General features: G+C 36.8%; 1 protein-coding gene across 1 annotated transcript in view; it reads right to left on the reverse strand.

Moving 5' to 3' along the window:
• Positions 1 to 20,332, reverse strand: part of LOC102919158 (cytochrome P450 3A4-like) — a 46,830-nt gene that overhangs the window by 12,460 nt on the left and 14,038 nt on the right. Inside the window, 4 exon segments of the mRNA XM_076560640.1 lie at positions 173 to 300; positions 14,807 to 14,955; positions 15,494 to 15,582; positions 15,842 to 15,955. Coding sequence (XP_076416755.1) covers positions 173 to 300; positions 14,807 to 14,955; positions 15,494 to 15,582; positions 15,842 to 15,955 — 480 coding nt within the window.

The raw sequence follows: 20,332 nt of genomic DNA on the forward strand, positions 1-20,332 counted from the left end.
CTGGGTTATAAAAGTGAAAATCTCAATGCTCACAGATACTGCCGAAGTTCTAAGCACAATACAACTCAAATTAAAAAGACTAAATTCACTCTCTGAAGAGGGTGTTCTATAAGAAATGTTTATCTTTTGATATCATTGACTTAGAATTACAATAAATTGTGCCATATTTTACCTCTTGGGTATTTTCAAGCCGATCTTTTTTGGTCTTTTCTATAAATTTTTTAAAAAATGATGTAGCATCACTTGGAAAGATGCAGATGTTTAGTTTGTCATATATTCTGGAAAGGAATGGAATCACAGCTGTAGAGAAAAAGGAAAAAAAAACATGATGAAAATGCAAACTGAAACTTCTGACAGTTATTTTATTCACCAATGATAAAATTTCAATAATTTAAATGAAATATCAAAACAACAGGAAGAATTGTGAGTATTTTGAGTAGAAATTAGTATAATTGTAAGTTATAGAAAGTATATTACACCAAAAAATAATTGAATTCTAAATAAAAACAAAAAGTGAACAGTTAATTTCCAGAAAGATTCAGTGTGGAATTTTATGATATATTTAACAGATAATTCTTACCAGTTTTACACAGGCATTGCCAAAACTTAGAAAACTGGGGGAAAGTGTAGAATTCAATCTGGAAGCTTCTACTGCCCCATTATTAAAATCAGAATAAAACTTGGGAAGGAAACCTTTGTAGAAATGTGACTTAAAGGTATTAAAGTGATTTTATCAGCAAAATTCTTATGAACTGAATACAGAAACATGAAAAGAATTATGTTGTATGCTACCCACTGAGCTACAACACAGAATAAAGCCAAGTCATACAAGCAAGCAGAGATGGAATATTTTCAGAAAATTCAGGGAAAAAACAACATCCTTTCCTATTCAGTGTTCTCAGAAAATTGGGAACAGCAGTGATTTCCCTAACTTTATGAGAATTGTCAATGGAAACTAAGGGCTAACATAGAAATTGAGGGAGTAAGTCTTTTCCATTATGCTTGGAAAAAGGCAATGAAAGGTTGTTCATGCTATCATTCCTTCCACCCAGTGACTAGAACCAAAAATCAGGTGCATATATGTCTTTCATGATACAACATTAATACACAAAACATACATGAAAATAAATTGTAAACATGTGCTGTGGAGCCTGAGTCAGAGAAACACAAGTTTGAAATCTGACTTGATTAGCAGAAAAATCTGTTTAAAAATAAAGAAAAATTGCAGTGTTAGTGATGAAAGCCATATCCTTATATATGCTAGCCAGGCACCATCCCTAGCCTCTGGCTTGAGGAAGCATCTTGATTGAATGCTGGCTTGGGCAAGAATTGAAATCTTCCATTCTCTATTGCTCTACCGCAGGGATTAAATATATTCCTCAATGCTCTTGAAAAGGCTATGTCCCTTTTCTTTGGTGTTCTCATATCTAATGCAACAAAACAAGGCCAATGATTAGCAAGAAAACATTATTTACAAAATTGTCAAGATATAGTTAATCATGGTCCAACTGCCCATATCACAATCATGGAGAATGGTCCAGGAAGAACATGATGCTGAAGTTGGGGACAACAATATAGAGGGTCTCCCAGTGTTGAGATAACCCAATATTCTGGACATTTAGTTGTATTGTCCAAGAGCTAAACTCCACTGTCATTTCCCCCTACAGATATTCCTTATTTATAGAATACCCAAGGATAATGTAGGAAGGCATCCCTGTTTCTAACTTTTCAAATCTTTTGTAATTTCATATTTTTGGGAATATTTCCATACATTGTTTCTTTCATCTTAGTAACAAAGACTTTCTTGGTTTAAAGGACCTCTGTGGTTACGTTTCTTGAAAGATGGGACTACTCTACGTGATATGACTGTACAATCTGTCCTCTCTTTTATCTAGGTTATCTTTAACCCAAACTATAAACTCTTCCTGCATCCCACATTTTTTTACTCTACTATGATATTTGTGCTGCTCCAGTCTGTCCCACTTAGCAACGTTCTACTAATAACTAGTCCTATCATAACTTATTTTTCTTTTTCCCCTTTATTCATACTTATACCCACAATAACTAACATGTCAGAGTAGAGAGAATGGAGTATGCTTTTTTCCCCTAAAATGGTTGGCAATTAAAAAATGTCTAATGACTGCTTTTAAATCAACTGCTACTCTATTTTCATAGAGAGTTTGCTGACTGTTGATAATTATTTTTGCAAACACTGATCAACTACCAGAGAATCACTGGGAGAAGAGCTTGGAACCCTGAACATAAACCTAACAGAAGAAAATATCATCTCAAACCTAGTACATCCCAGGCTTTCATGAAAACTGAAAATCTCCAATAGTTTTGGGACAGATAATAAAAATTAAAAAAATAACAAAACACAACCATTGATGTAACCACAGATGGGCAATTCTTAGTTGTAAATCATAAGTAACATGAAAAACTACATCAATCACAGAGTAACCACACATAAAGGTAATGTACAAAACAACAAAACACAGGATAAGAAATCAAAGTGACTCTAGGACCTAGGACCTGGGACACAACCAGTCCCCTGTAGTCCCTACACATTGATGCCCCAGTTGCTAGACAGCAGGGAAGACTACTATGGGCAGGATCTCCCACCAAAACCCCCATCTGACCCTGCAATCTACAAGACACATGCCTTAACTCAAACATATCCATTCCCCTGTGAAACCATTGGCTTTCTGAGACATAGAATCTGCCAGCTCTCAATGGACCAAGATGTGAGTGACTCTTCTCCCACCCAGAGTCCTGACTCCAGGACCAAGGGGGGCCACAACCAGTCCCTGAGAACCTCTACCCATTGCTGCCCAGATGCTGGTCAGCAGTGAAGACTCCTGGGAACAGGCTCCCCACTAAACTCTCCACTGAGCCCTGCAATCTACCAGTCCCATACCCTACTCCAAACCTACCCACATCCCCTGTAACCACAGTGGCTTAATGAGACACAGAATTCACTAGCTCTCATTTGACCAAGAGGTGAGTGACTCTCCTACACAGAATCCTGCCTCTAGGACCTAGGTGTTGGAACACAACCAGTCCCTTGGATTCCCCACCCATTGATGCCCCAGTTAGGAGCCAGCAGTGAAGAATCCTGTGGGCAGGCTCCCAGACCTGGGTAGGGGGTGGGGGAGGAGAACATAAGGGAATGAAATAATCAAGCTGAAACAGAGATGCAGTGGGAGAGTAATAAAAGAGATACCATGAAAAAGGGAGACATCAAGGAGATAGAAAGAAACTGGGTGCTAGGGAAGTTCCCAGGAATCCCCAAGGATGACCGCAATTTAGACTTCTAAGCAGTAGTGTAGAGCATGCCTGAACTAGCTTACCTCAGTAATCAGATTAGTGAATACCCTAACTGTCATCATAGAGCCTTTCTTCAGTAAATGATGAAAGCAGATGCAAACATCTATAGCCAAACACCATGATGAGCTCCAGTACTCCATTCAAAGACAGAGAAGAGGGATTCTATGAACAAGGGGCATCAACATCATGATGGGGAAACCTACAGAGACAACCAAACCACACCAGTGGGAACTCATGAAATTTAGATCAAAGCTGTACAACCTGCATGGTACTGGACTAGCCATCTGCATAGGGAGACAGTTGTGTAGCATGATCTGCATAAGAGATCCCCTTTCAGTAGGATCAGAATCCATCCATGGTTCATGAGCTGGCCTTTTGGAGACCACTTATATGATGGAACACTGTGCATCATAGCTTTGAGGGGAAGAGAAGGGCTTGGACCTGACTCCACTAAATGTACCTCCCTATGGGAGGCCTTAACCTCTTGTATTAGGGAATGGCAGTAGGTTGGGAGGAGGAGGCTGTAAGGAGCAGGAGGAGAGAAGAGGGGGATTCTTGATATGTAAATTGAATTAAAATTATCTTTTAAAAAAGATAAAAAAAACTAGTTAGCACTTTGCCTAAGCCATAGACCAAACAGCCAAACAGTTTGTAATTAATATTAAGCCTCTGAGTATTTGTTTTATAAAAACAGTTGCTGCCCAGGCAGGATTGTAAAGGACTGGGAAGCTTCAATCTGTAATTGGTGCCCAACAAGGGGAAAGCAGCCAGGGCTGCTGCTTCAGTACTAGCTTAGCAGTTTAAAAACCCTCCTTGTCAGAAAGGGATTAAAGATATATAATAAAACAAATTCAGATGGACAAAAATCTCTAAACTTGTTACAGTGTGTTTAAAAATATACATAGGCTTCAGAGAAAAGAAGAAAATGGGGAGAGAAAGTCCTTAAATAAGAAATAAAGTAAAAAAAAATAAGCCATATAAAGATGGAAAATATAGAGAGAGTCTGGAGAGTGTATATTATTGCTTTGTTTTTGGTATTTTTTAACTGCTATCAGACATTTGATTGCAAAGGCGGCTAGATTAATTCAATGCATATATATTTTAGAAATATTTTGATTCCAAGGTTTAAGTCAGAACCATGTTACCTTGGAAAAGAGGTTCTGCTTTTGTTTCCATAGAAGATGAGAAACTGTGGATTCCTTCCAGGTTAATATGGTTCCATCAAGGAAGACCCCCATAAGAGGTCTCCAATGGGAGCTATGTCCCAGAAGATCCAACATCCAGAGCAGCTTCAAGGCACCTGGCTGAGATGATGCAGTCTTGCAATCTACTACAGCCAAGATTTAACCATAATCCTAAAGTTTCTCAGGATCTCCCATAAGATTGTCAGTGGCTCCCATTCAGCAGGAAGTAGTATGAAAAGCTATGCCCAAATTCCCAAAATATTGTTTATTTTGTTTTTATTTTAATTGTGTTGATTATAAATGGTTAATGATAGTCAACCTCTTTCTAAAATAGGGGAGATATGATATAGAAATGATGGGGAGAGAGTAGATTATTAAATGTACTTTAATCCAAAAAAAAATAATGGTCAATCATACATATTTTTCACCAGTATGGAATTTACTTTATTGATGCAAATTTAAAGTTAATTTTGTTGTACTGTATGCATATTTCTATTCTCGTTTAGGGTATTATGTTTATGTAGCTCATTCATAAATGTAATGTATAGTAAAGAAAATAAATTAATGGTCATCTATAATAGTCAAACTTATAGTCATGTTACTTAAGCTTTTGAGACATACAATGGTATAATTCAATTAGACAGATAATCTTCACACCTTCAAAGACCTACAGCATATGGCATTTAAAATGATTTAAGAATGTAGACTTTTCTGAACATTGAGACATGTCTGCCCCTGGCAGCAACAATTACTACAAAGAGGATGATGGACATTGAAGAAACTCATTATGAAGTCTTCCTACAATGTGGAAAAGGCTACCCATTTAGGCAAGAAACTGCTCTTGCCTGGACTGCTTAACAGTATGTTGTATAAACTTGACATGCATGACTCATTAGAAGGTGCACACCGAAATTTGCTTAAATAAGGTGAGATGGTCCTTCAGGTTCCTGCTTCACAGGAGAATCTACCAGACATTCTGCATGACACAGAGATAAGTGACTGGTGAACTTTGCCAATAGGATAAACAATCCTTCAAATTTCCTGCTTCTCTAAATAGACTGCCAGCCTCTCTAGGCCCAAATTTTACAGAAGAGCTTTGAGTGATTGTCCAGGCAGCCAGATGTCTCTGTCATTTCTAGAATTTGAAGTTGCTTGTAATGCACTTCCTGTTTAATTAGCTAATATTATATCATTTGTTGTCTTAATGGAGTTGAAGAATAGATAGTTATAATTATAGTTTTCCTTGGTTATGATAAAAAGTAAACTTTAGACTCACAAATATAGGATAGATGATAGAATATTTTCTTTAATATTGCCAAATATAAATAGACTAGATATTGTAATTTTAATTCTTGCTTGGTAGCTGTTTTGTTATATGTAATTTTACTATGTTAAAATAAAAACCTTCTGTTTTGATTAGACAGAAGAGAAGAAGTGTTGTAGGATGGTCTTTCTGTATGCTGTGAATATGTGTTGCTACCATCAGTTAATAAAGAAACTGCTTTGCTTTAGACTATGGCAAGAAAAGTTAAAGCAGGTAAGAAATCCAAACAAAGTTACAGTGAGAAGAAAGACAGTGTCAGCAAAGATGCTGAAGGCCACTAGAGCAGCAAGTTTGTAGGGTAACATAGGTAAAGCCACGAGACATGTGGTAATACATAGATGAATAGAAATGGATTGATTTAGGAGAAAGGAACTAGTTAACAATAATTCTGAGCCATAGACCAGTTTGTAATTTAAAAAAGTGATCAAAGTAATTGTAAATTATGTTCAAAGAATTCAGTGAACACATGCCTATCTTCTGAATTAATCCCAAGGAAACACCAAATGTCGAAAGAAATAAGGAAATTGAATAATGGCATTAAGATGGAATTTGATAAAGAGATGGATATACAGAAGAAAAACAAAATGAAACGATGACAGAAATGAAAGTATCATCAAGTGTGGGGGCCTATTCCCATCTTTTCCAGGATACTCTTAAGGAGAAAGGAATAAGACATATTAGGTAGAAAGAGAGGACTAGCCAACTAGAAGAAAGACAGAAACAAAGGATAGCTTTGGAAGGGCCTGAGTTAATAACCAGTGGTCCCTTTGGACTCTTCAGAAGGGCTTTGTGTAACAATGCCAAGGTGTGGTGCCAAAATCCTCCCCCTTGCTAGATCAAAGCATACTTCACAGTCAAGTGCAGACATTTGCAAACACCTAGTAACCACACACATGTTCAGTCCATCGACTTATGGAGCCTTGCTAAGAATAGAAAGCTCAGGTCTCACTAGGAAACTTCTGTGGGCCTCAACAATTAAGTCAAATACAAATTTCATGGGAAAGCCTCAGAGATAGAATGGATCATATAGACAACAGTAGTTGTAGGCTTGAAGACAAGGCAGAGTAATAACATTATTCAGTCATGATTAGTCATCAATTGGTTAAAGAGTTGAATGGAACCTGTAAGTTTTGGGGAGATAAGAGAAAGTCTATGATTTTCATCATAGAACAATTACAAGAATTCCATGTCAAAGGCATAGAAAATATTCTCAATAAAATCACAAAACAGCTGAAACTTAGAGACCTGCCCCCAGTTCCCATCCTGCCACCGACTTCCCTTCTGGACCAGAGAGCTCCCATCCTACCCCCGACTTCCCATACAGATAAGAGCTTCCATCATACCCCAGAGTTCCCATTTGGACAAGAGAGCTGCCATCTGGACAAGAGAGAGAGAGACTTCCTGAATCTGTCAGCTTTGTCTGAACCAAGTGCGCTGATAAGACCAAGAATGAACCACAAGGAGATGGGCAGACGTCAAGGCAGAAGTACATACAACAAAATGAAGAGCAATACAGCATCACCAGAACCTAGCCCGCCTCCAACATCTAGACCTGAACATCAAAAATTAGAAGAAGCAGAGGAAAACAGCCTTATGAATAACATCATGAAGAAGGTAGAGGCTTGTGTAGAGCTAAAGACAAGAAAATGGGGAGAACGCTGTAAACAACTAGAGGAAAGGGCAAACAAATTAGAAGAAAACAATAAAGTCCTGGAAGAAAACAATAATGTCCTGGAAGAAAACAATAAAATCCTGGAAGAAAACAATAAAGTACTGGAAGAAAACAATAAAGTACTGAAAGACAATCATGAAAAAGCAATGAAACAAATAAAGGAAACAGTCCAAGACCTGAAAAGGGAAATACAAAAAAATAAAGAAGACACAAACAGAGGGAATACCAGAAATAAAAAATCTGAGTAAACAAACAAGAACTTCAGATGCAAGAATAACCAACAGGATGCAAGAGGTCGAAGAGAGGATTTCTGCCATTGAAGATATGATTGAGAAAATAGAATCATAAGTCAAAGAAAACACTAAAGCCAACAAAGTCATGAACCAAAATGTCCTAGAAATTTGGGACACCATGAAAAGACCAAACCTACGAATTATAGGGATAGAAGAAGGTGAAGAATACCAACTCAAAGGCACAGAAAATATATTCAACAAAATTATAGGAGAAAACTTTCCCAACTTAAAGAAGGAAATGCCTATAAAGATACAAGAAGCCTACAGAACACCAAACAGACTAGGCACCCAAAAAAGTCCTCTCAACATAATAATCAAACAACTAAATGTACAGAATAAAGAAAGAATATTACGAGCAGCAAAGGAAAAAGGCTAAGTGACCTATAAAGGCAAACCCATCAGAATAACACCCAATTTCTCAATGGAGACTTTGAAAGCCAGAAAGACCTGGACAGATGGAATGCAAACACTAAGAGAACATGGATGTCAGCCCAGACTAATATACCCAGCAAAACTTGCAATCATCATAGACAGAGTGAACAAGACATTGAAAGACAAAGCCAGATTTAAACAATACCTATCCACAAACCCAGCCCTACAGAAAGCACTAGAAGGAAAATTCAAAGCGAAGGAGGTCAGATACACACTCAAAAACATAGGCAATAGATAAAGTCACAGCAGTAAACCCCAAAGAAGAGAAGTACACACACACACTACCACCAAGAATAACAGAAATGAACAATCACTGGTCATTAATATCCCTTAATATCAATGGACTTAATTCACCTATAAAAAGATATAGGCTTACAGAAAGGATACCAAAGCAGGACCAATCTTTGTGCTGCATACAAGAAACACATCTCAAATTCAAAGACAGACACTACCTAGGAATAAAAGGCTGGGAAAAGACTTTCCAATCAAATGGTCTTAAGAAAAAAGCGGGTGTAGCCATCCTGATATCCAACAAAATAGACTTCAAACTAAAATCAATCAAAAGAGATCAAGAAGGGCATTACATACACATCACAGGAAAGATGCACCAAGATGAAGTTTCAATTCTGAACATTTATGCCCCAAACACAAGGGCACTCACATATAAATAAGAAACATCACTAAAGCTTAAACCACATATAAAACCCCACACATTAATAGTGGGAGATCTCAACACCCCACTTTCACCACTGGACAGATCTCCCAAATCGAAACTTAACAGAGAAATAAAGGACTTAACTGGTGTTATGACCCATTTGGACCTGATAGATATCTACAGAACATTCCATCCTAACAAAAAAGAATATAACTTCTTCTCAGCAATAGACCACATACTTGGCCACAAGGCAAATCTCAACACATACAAAACAATTGGAATAACCTCCTGGGTTCTATCAGACCACCATGGTTTAAAGTTAGATTTCAACAACAACAAAAACTACAGAAAACCTACAATCTCATGGAAACTGAATGATGCTCAACTGAATCACCAATGGGTTAAGGAAGAAATAAAGAAAGAAATTAAAGTCTTCCTAGAGACCAATGAAAATGAAGACACCACATACCCAAACTTATGGGACACTATGAAAGCAGTGCTAAGAGGGAAATTCATAGCACTAAATGCCCACATAAAGAAGTTGGAGAAATCTCACACTAGTGACTTAACAGCACACCTGGAAGCTCTAGAACAAGAAGAAGCCAATTCTCCCAGGAAGAATAGATGCCAGGAAATTTTCAAAGTGAGAGGTGAAATTAATAAAATAGAAACAAAGAGAATAATACAAAAAAATAATGAAACAAAGAGTTGGTTCTTTGAGAAAATCAACAAGATAGAAAAGCCCTTAACCAAACTAACCAAAAGACAGAAAGAGAGAATCCAAGTCAACAAAATCAGAAATGAAAAGGGGGACATAAGAACAGACATTGAGGAAATCCAGAGAATTATCAGGTCATATTTCAAAAACCTCTACTCCACAAAACTGGAAAATCTAAAAGAAATGGATAATTTTCTGGATAGGTACCACATACCAAAGTTAAATCAAGACCAGATAAACTATTTAAATAGTCCAATAACCCCTAAGGAAATAGAAACAGTCATTAAAAGTCTCCCAACCAAAAAAAGCCCAGGACCTGATGGTTTCAGCCATTCTGAATTCTACCAGATCTTCAAAGAAGAGTTAATACCAAAACGCTCTAAATTGTTCCACATAATAGAAACAGAAGGAACATTACTAAACTCCTTCTATGAGGCTACAATTACCCTGATTCCTAAACCAAAGAAGGATACAGCAAAGAAAGAGAACTACAGACAGATCTCCCTCATGAACATCAATGCAAAAATACTCAGTAAATTACTGGCAAACAGACTCCAAGAACACAGCAGAAAAATTATCCACCATGACCAAGTAGGCTTCATCCCAGGGATGTAAGGGTGGTTCAACATATGAAAGTCCATCAATGTAATACACCATATAAACAAACTCAAAGAAAAAAAAACAGACGATCATCTCACTAGATGCAGAAAAGGCATTTGACAAAATCCAACACCCCTTCATGATAAAAGTCTTGGAGCGATCAGGAATACAGGGAACATACCTAAACATAATAAAGGCAATTTACAGCAAGCAAACAGCCAACATCAAATTAAATGGAGAGAAACTCAAAGCAATTCCACTAAAATCGGGAACAAGGCAAGGCTGTCCACTCTCCCCATACCTATTCAATATAGTACTTGAAGTTCTAGCCAGAGCAATAAGACAACATAAGGAGATTAAGGGGATACAAATTGGAAAGGAAGAAGTCAAGCTTTCCAGATTTTCAGATGACATGATAGTATACTTGAGTGACCCCAAAGATTCAACCAGGGAACTGATACAGCTTATAAACACCTTCAGCAACATAGCAGGAAACAAGATCAACTCAAAAAAATCAGTATCCCTACTATATACAATGGATAAAGAAGCAGAGAAGGAAATCAGAGATATATCACCATTTACAATAGCCACAAATGACATAAAATACCTTGGGGTAACACTAACCAAGCAAGTGAAGGACCTATATGACAAGAACTTTAAGCCCCTGAAAAAAGAAATTGAAGAAAATGTCAGAAAATTGAATGATCTCCCATGCTCATGGAGAGGCAAGACCAACATAGTAAAAATGGCAATTTTACCAAAAGCAATCTACAGATTTAATGCAATCCCCATCAAAACACTAACACATTCTTCACAGACCTGGAAAGAATAATACTCAACTTCATATGGAAAAACAAAAAACCCAGGATAGCCAAAGGCATCCTGTACAATAAAACAACCTCTGGAGGCATCATGATCCCTGACTTCAAGCTCTACTATAGAGCTACAGTAATAAAAACAGCTTGGTATTGGCATAAAAACTAACATGTGGACCAATGGAATCGAATTGAAGACCGTGACAATAACCCACACACCTATGAACATATAATTTTTGACAAAGAAGCCAAAAGTGTGCAATGGAAAAAAGAAAGCATCTTCAACAAATGGTGCTGGTATAACTGGATATCATTGTGTAGAAGGCTGCAAATAGATCCATATCTGTCACGGTGCACAAAACTTAAGTCCAAGTGGAACAAGGACCTCAACATAAATCCAGCTACTCTGAACCTTCTAGAAGAGAAAGTAGGATGTAGTCTTGAATGCATTGGCATGGGAGATCACTTCCTAAATATAATACCAGTAGCACAGACACTGAGAGATACAGTCAATCAATGGGACCTCTTGAAACTGAGAAGCTTTTGTAGAGCAAAGGATATGGTCAACAAGGCAAAGCTACAGCCTACAGAATGGGAAAAGATTTTACCAACCCCACATCTGACAGAGGACTGATATCCAGAATATATAAGGAATTCAAGAAATTAGACATCAAAACGACCAACAGTCCAATTGAGAAATGGGCTTTAGATCTAAACAGAATTCTCAACAGAGGAAACTCAAATGGCTGAAAGACATTTAAGGAATTGCTCAACATCCCTAATCATCAGGGAAATGCAAATCAAAACAACTCTGAAAACACTGAAGACACCTTATGAAGGACAGGATGTGGAACTAGGGGAATTCTCCTTCACTGCTGGTGGGAATGCAAGCTTGTATAACCACTTTGGAAATCAATATGCTGCTTTCTTAGAAAATTGGGAATCAATCTCCCCCAAGATCCAGCTATACCACTCTTGGGCATATACCCAAGGAATGCTCAATCATACCACAAGAGCACTTGCTCAGCTATGTTTATATCAGCATTGTTTATAATAGCCAAAACCTGGAAACAACCTAGATGCCCTTCAACTGAAGAATGGATAAATAAATTGTGGCACATATACACAATGGAATACTGCTCAGCAGAGAAAGACAATGACATCATGCTGAAGAATGGATAAATAAAATGTGGCACATATACACAATGGAATACTACTCAGCAGAGAAAAACAATGTCATCATGAGGTTTGCAGTCAAATGGATGGATCCAGAAAAAAAATTATCCTGAGTGAGGTAACCCAGACTCAAAAAGACAAATATGGTATGTACTCACTCATAGGAGGATACTAGATGTGGAACAAGGATAGCTTGACTGCTACTCACATCACCAGTGAGGCTACCTGGAAAACAGGACCCCAAGAAAGACACGGAGATCACCCAATGACGGAGAAATGGATGAGATCTGCATTAACAGCCTGGACATGAGTGGGAGCAATGAAGGGCAAGGGTTGAGGGAAAGAGAGCAGGAGATCCTAGCTGGATCAAGAAAAGAGAGGAAGAACAAGGAATAGCAGACCATGGTAAATGAAGACCACATGAGAAAAGGAAGAAACAAGTGCTAAAGAGGCCCACAGAAATCCACAAAGATACCCCCACAAAAGACTGCTGGCAATGGTCGAGAGACAGCCGGGACTGACCTACTCTGGTGATGAAATGGCCAAACACCCTAATAGTTGTGCCAGAAACAGACATCCACAGCTAGGCCCCGGGTGGAGCCCTGGGAGTCTAATTAGTGAGAAAGAGAAGGGTTTATATGAGCGAGAATTGTTGAAACCAAGGTTGGATAAAGCACAGGGACAAGGAGCCAAACGAATGGAAACACATGAACTATGAACCAAAGACTAAGGGAGCAGGCCCTCTGAATAGGTGAGACAGTCATTTTGCTTGATCTGTTTGGGAGGCATCTAGGCAGTGGGACCAAGTCCTGTGCTCATTGCATGAGTTAGCTGTTTGAAACCTGGGACTTATGCAGGGACGCTTGACTCAATCTGGGAGGAAGGGACTGGACCTGCCTGGACTGAGTCTGTCAGGTTGATCTCAGTCCTTGGGGGAGACCATGATCTGGAGGAGGTGGGAATGGGGGGTGAGCTGGGGGGAAGGGGAGGGGGCCAGGAAGGGAGAAAACAAGGGAATCTGTGGCTGTTATGTAGAACTGAATAGTATTGTAAAATGAAATAAAAAATAAATAAAAAATGACAGAACAGAAGTTCCCAGACTGAAAGAAAGAAATGTTCGCCATGATGCACAATGGAAAAGAGTATAACACTGATATGAAGACTGGAGAAGAAACTTCCCTATTCACATTGAAGATAATGCAGTGAACTCGCAGAATAAAGAAAGCCTACTGGAAGGTGCCAAAGGAAGGATGATGTCACATATAAGGACAGGTCAATGAGCATATCTCCTGTATTTTCAAAAGGAAAATAAAAATGCCAGGATGTCTTAAAAAGATGTTTTTCATGATAAGAAAACAGTAACTGGTGAATATTATATATATATATATATATATATATATATATATATATGTGTGTGTGTGTGTGTGTGTGTGTGTGTGTGTGTGTGTAATAAATATGGCTATTTATTATAATCAAAGGAGGAAAAACTTTCCCTGCTATGTCATGCTAAAGAATTTCTTACAATATAAAGTCTGATTGCATTATATAATGTACAGATCAGTTTGACCTAGGAAAAAAACAAACACAGCCAACATGCTAGAGGAAAATATGATGCTGAGAAACCTGTTAAGAACAGAGGGTCAAAACAATGTCAGACAGTAGAAAATCAATAACATGTCAGGAATCCATGCATGACTTTCAATAAGAAGTCTTAATATTAACATTCTATATTCCTTTATCTAAGGACACAGACTAAGGCTGAAGATAGTGATACATCCTTTAATCTCAGCACTCAACAGCCAGAGGCAGGCAGATCACTGTGAGATTCAGACAATTCTCATCTATATAGCCAGTTCTAGACCAGCTAGGAATACATGGAACCTGTCTTTTAATAAATGAGTAAGTAAATAATACAGAGACTAGCATATTTGCCTATCAATCATAATGTTTTTTCCTGACCCACGAATTGTTACCAACCACCAAATATCAACACAAGAAACAAGCGTGCATCATTATTCCAATATCAAACTAAAGCTAGTCACAAGGATGTAGGAGATTGCTTTATATACTTTCCAGAAACTATCCATCCACAAGGTTTTGCAACTCTAAATGTGTATGTATCAATATGTGCACTCACTTTCATAAAAATGCTAATAGATATAATGTCACAATAAATTCTGCAATATAATAGTGAGTGACATCTACACCCACTCTTAAAATAAATATATTATCCATAATATAATAAACAGAGAAACATTGGAAGTAGATAACATTAATTTACCTTTGATTCACGATTCATTCAAGAGATGGAGGAGTGAGTGATTCAATATATGTAAATGTATAAATATAAATCATGACATTAATAGCTCAAAGACAGAAATTACACAATCATCTTCTGTCTATCAAAAAGTACAAAAGTATGTGGCAATGATGGGTAACAACATGTGATATGAAAATTCAAAGGGGGGTAAAATAATCAGATTATAAAGGAGTGAATGCAAGATGGGGGAGATAATAATTGTGTATGGATATGCTATGAGGAAACTTTATATTTTATGGTAATTAAAATAAGTTTAAGATCTTAATATAGTTGAAAAATAGACTATATACCTGTAGAGAAAGCCAATGGATTGAAAAAGTCAAATATAAAAAGCTTTCTTGTGTTTTTCACAAAGGGATCCTGGGGGTTGTTGAGGGAATCCACCTTCACTCCAAATAAGGTTCCAGTGAGCACATCCATGCTGTAGGCCCCAAATACACTAAGGAGAGAAGCAGGTGAGTTAATGTGTTACTCACACAACCTCTAAGCTATGTGACTATTGGTCTGCAGTATAATCAACAAAGCCTGAGTTTACTACTGTTGTATCTTCAGAAATCAATAGGATTTTACTACCCACACCATTTCCAGAACCTTCTACATCTTCTGTTGGATGAAAAAGGTAGAAGGAATTTGTTTCTTGCTTATATTTTTCTAAGACACTCAGCAAAAACTGAATATTTAGATAGTTGAAAGTTATAGCTATAATACACTTGTCAAATCAATGACCTCTTATGTAGCACATATATCTTCCTCACACATTTCTTAACCCCTCATCTGCACCATTTCTAAATTTTCTTCTTTCATTCTAAACTATTCTAGAATATACAAGATGATAACTGGTAACCTAATTTTGTTACTCACAAGGTATTTGGGTAAATTCATGCCTCTCCCTTACTCTGCTCCAGAATAATTCATCTACTTATCAGGCAGAGGGAGATTTCCAGATGGGGCATGACAATGCATGTATCACTACTCACTTGTTCATGGTAACACTCTTGCCCTTCTCTACTTCCCGACTCATGTTTTTCACCATCACATCTCCATATTCTTGGATGATGTGGAACATCTAAGCACAAAACACAACACAGTCTCATGATAAATGGCAACATCTGAGTTTCTAAAATAAAAGGTCTTTTGAAATTATATAAAGATCATCATATTTTTAAAATGACTACACAAGACAAAATAACAACAAAACAAAACAAAGACCACTCTTAACAATATAATTCTCAAAGGAACATCTCTTTAAAGAGTGTGATATTATTTCTACCATTCCTCTGATAAAATCTACTCCATTTACAATAAAAAGCTCTTCATAAGCTTACCTCCTTCAGTTTTCCACTGCTAAAGGCTGGTGTCATCAATGATCGGATTCTTTTCCATTCTTCATTCTCAGAAGTTGTTATACTTTTTTTCATAAATCCAAGTGGACCAAAAAACTACAATACCAAGAAAAATTTTGCCCTGAATTAGATTGGTTATCTTAACAGTTACAAAACCTGCATAAAGTAGACAACACTCTTTAACAGTTACTAACCCTCTTCTAGGTGGCAGGTTTCATACTAGTCCCTCAACAGCAGTTCCTCAAACTAGGGCTGAAGCAATGGCTCCGTGGTCTACACCACTTGATCCTCTTGCAAGGACTCTGGTTAAATTCTTAGGAGCTACATTAGGTGGTTCACAACTGTCAGTAACTCCAGTTCTGTGTGTCTGATGCCCTATTCTACTCTCTGTGAGTACTTGCACACATGCAGTACACATACATACATTCAGGCAAACATATGTGATAAATAACATATAAAATGCTTCAAAGTTAAAGTATGGATACATACACCATCCGTGTGGGATAAAGTTGTTATATTACAATATTCATTTCAATGTGAATCCTTCTGTAGAAAAAAATGCCTTTTTCTGTGAAAAAACAGGTAGAAGACTAAAAGTATTCTCCATGTCAGTAGAGAGAAAGTTGATTTCTTAGTTAGATTTTGATTGATGTGATAAAGACCATGGAAAAAAGCAACTTCTTGTGGAGAGCATTTAGTAATCTTACAACTCTCAGGCCATATTCTGTCTCTGAGAAAAGTGAAGGCAGTAACTCAAGGCAGGAACCTGAAGGCAGGAACTGAAGCAGGAGTTTTGGAGGAATGCTCCTTCTGGCTTGCTCACCATGTTTTTTTCCAGCCTGCTTTCAAATACAATCCAGGACTACCTACCCAGAGGTGGCACCAAACTCTAATGAGTTGAACAGTTACTAATGAAGAAAATGCTCCAGTCTTTTTACAAGAAAGCTGATGGAAGCATTTCTCAACTGAGGTTTCTCTTCCTAGCTATGCCTATGTTTGTTTCATGTTGCCAAAATGCAACCAGAACAATAGGGTATAGAGGAGGGCTATATTGGCAAATTTTCCTTAGACCAGTTTTGCACTTCCAAGTATATTCAGCTTGAGCTATTTTAAAAAGAAGTTACATGAAACAGTAATTATTAAATTAACATAAATACCAAGAAATGGGTATTATTAGCCAAAGCATTAATTGAATATCATGTAAATATCTCTCCATTGTTTATCATGAAATATAAGCAAAGGAGCACTATAATTCTCTTTTCCCCTTGGAAAGTTTCTTCCACCATATGCTCCTGTATTTGATTCTAACTTGGAATATTTCAATAGTTCTTGATGATATAAATACATATCAATAATGAGAGGGAAACCTCATACATATGATAAAAACTATATCGAGCAAAACCTTCTTCATCCAGCACTTCACTTTGTTAAGAAACACTGAATTTCCCATTAAGAGATGATTTTAAACAACTAGTTCTCACCTTTTACTACATCCTAACCTGACATCTAGCTTTTGCAATGAGAGGCAAATATAAACTAAAAGGCACTCAGATTTCACTGCAAGTGGAAATATTTCCATATAGATATGTTATTAACTACATGGAACAAAAAAAGTATACAAAAAATAAGGAAATTGAAAGTGATAGAATAACCATTCTACAACCATTCACCCCCAAGGCTCAGGAAACATTGTGGAAGACATGGCTGAAAGACTCCTAGACCCAGAGGAGTGCCATGAAGGTCTTGACTCTGGGCATGACATGAGTATTACTCACATGGACTCACGGTTGCTATGGTTATCCCCACTAGACTTCTAGAAGATCAGTTAAATTTTACAAATCCAGCACAGACAGGAAAGAAGCTTGTGATGTCACCCACCATATCTGTGGAGCTACTAATATTTGCAAGAGCATTCTTCCATGTATATCTTCAACACATCTGTACTAAAAATGTGCAGTGTCTGTAGATCCCAGTAGAGGGCATCAGATCCAATGAGATTGGACTCAGAGTTGAGTTCAGGTACCATGTGGCTACTGGGAATTGAACCCTTGTCTTGTATAATAGCAGTTAGTTTTCTTGATGCCTGAGCCATCTTTCCATATGCAGTATTTTAAAACTGATAAAAGCATGTCATAGGCCCTAGTGCAGAAACAACTGTTTCTGCACTACAAAATGGAATGTGATGCTCATCTAATTGCCCTCTAGATTCTTATGTTTATATCCTCAGATTACTTCTGTCAGTGTTTGTCTTAGAAGTTTCATTTTATCATGGCCAAAGATTAATATAGCAATTTATAACTAGGCAATATAAAAAAGGTGAATTCAGAATGATCACTCCTAAATATGACATCTAAATAATCCACTCAGGGGAGAATGAAAAAGGGAGAGGAGCAGAAGAGGCTCACTAGTTAAGAAAATATACTGCTTTTGACAAGGACCTGAGTTCAGTCTCCAAAACCCCTGTCAGGTAGGGCAATTGCCTGTGCATCTAGAAGCAGGGAATCCAACAACTTCTTATGGTTTCATGGGTACTTTACTCATATTCACAAACACATACACATATTTAAATAAACATAAATAAAGTTTCTTATACATTTTTGAACAACAGGAAGGTTAGAGACATACAGAAAGTTCACTTCTGTGCATGAAATATCATTGCAGTTCCAGAATTGCAGTTATTGGCCTAAGTCCATTCGCAAGATAATACCCATCAACATTCCACCATAGAGAAGGGAAAGGTTCATGAGGTTCTGTCTCTTCCTTAGGATTTATAGGTAGGTAGTGGCAACCAGAGAAGGGGGAAACCATTTACTTTAGCAGTGCAGAGAGTGATAGGGTCTCTATGTTCCTGAAAATAATTTTATAATATATATTTTCTTGTAATCAACACTTACTAGATTCACTAGAGTCATCCAATTTTTTAAAGACACTAGAGCAGAATGAAATATAATTTAGAAAAGGAAGAGAAATAGTAAGAATTGGAGAGAGACAAGCTTAGGTAATAGGAGGTGAATATAAGCAACACACACACACATATATGTATATAGGAGTGTGTATTATATATCCATGTTATCATGTATTGTATTTGTTGCAATAATATCATAATAAAATTGATAATACACACATATATGAAATAATGAAGACATAAAATAAGAATTACTATCATTACTTATGTGCACATACCCACATTCTGATGCACATGCACACAACTAATTTTAAAATTAAAAAGAATTAGTCTATAAATGAATAAACACATAAATAAATAAATAAATAAATAAATAAATAAATAAATAAATAAATGGTTAAAAATGTTCAGCACAGTGATGCTGTGTGTTTAAACTCAGCACACAGGATGGAGAGGCAGGTAGATATCTGGGAGGTCAACATCATCCTGAACTACATAATGAGTTCCAATATTGGCAGAGGAGATACTTTTGAGATAGTTTTTGAAAACAATTCAGCATGCCTTCATTATATAAGTTCTTGAGAGAGTAAGAATGACAGAAACATACATCAAATAAAATATATAATTCACAACAAAATAATAATGCTCTATATTGCAAACCCACAGCCAACATTATCCTAAATGGAGAAATATTCAAGCAATACCATTAAAATAAAATAAAATCAAGAGCAAGACAGGGCTGTGCACTATCCCTGCTCTTTTTTCAATATAATCCTCAAAGCACTAGCTAGAGTAAAATAATAAGAGAAGGAAATTATACAAAAAGAAAAAGTCAAATTATTCTTATTTGCAGAATATATATACAATATATTTATACATATACAAATATACATTCTACTAGAAAACATGTATAAATGATGAACAATTTCAGTAAAGAGGCAGAGAGCCAATGTGTACACTAGAAGATTGAGAAGGAGATCATGTATGCATCTCCACTTAAAATACCTTCAAAGTATATAATTGACCTTGCAATGAACATATTCAAGGAGGGGAAAGAACTCTACAGTTAAAACTTTAAATCTCAGAATAAAGAGATTGAGACACCACAAGACAGAAAGACATCCTTTGATTCTGTACTAGTATAAATGACATTGTGAAAATGATGATTCTACCAAAAGCAATTTATAGACTCAGGGCAACACCAAGAAAATCACAACAGCATTCTTCACAGAACTAGAAAAAATTTCTAAAATCCACATGGAATCAAAAAAGATCCTGGATAGCCAGAGCAATCCTTAATAATAAGAACAATGCAGAAATAATTATCATTCCAGATTTCAAAATATGTTGCACAGCAGTATTAAAAACAATGTATCTTACTGGTGGAAAAATAGATATATAGATCAATGGAGGAAACAAAAAACTAGAACATGAGTACACATGTCTATAGCCACCTGATATTTGACAAAGATCCAAAAATACACACTGGAGAACAGACAGCATCTTTAACAAATGTGCTGTGAAAACAGGATGTCCACATGAAAAGAATGAATTAGACCCATATCAAT

This window comes from Peromyscus maniculatus, chromosome 23, assembly GCF_049852395.1.
Source record: "Peromyscus maniculatus bairdii isolate BWxNUB_F1_BW_parent chromosome 23, HU_Pman_BW_mat_3.1, whole genome shotgun sequence".
Taxonomy (NCBI): Eukaryota; Metazoa; Chordata; class Mammalia; order Rodentia; family Cricetidae; genus Peromyscus; species Peromyscus maniculatus.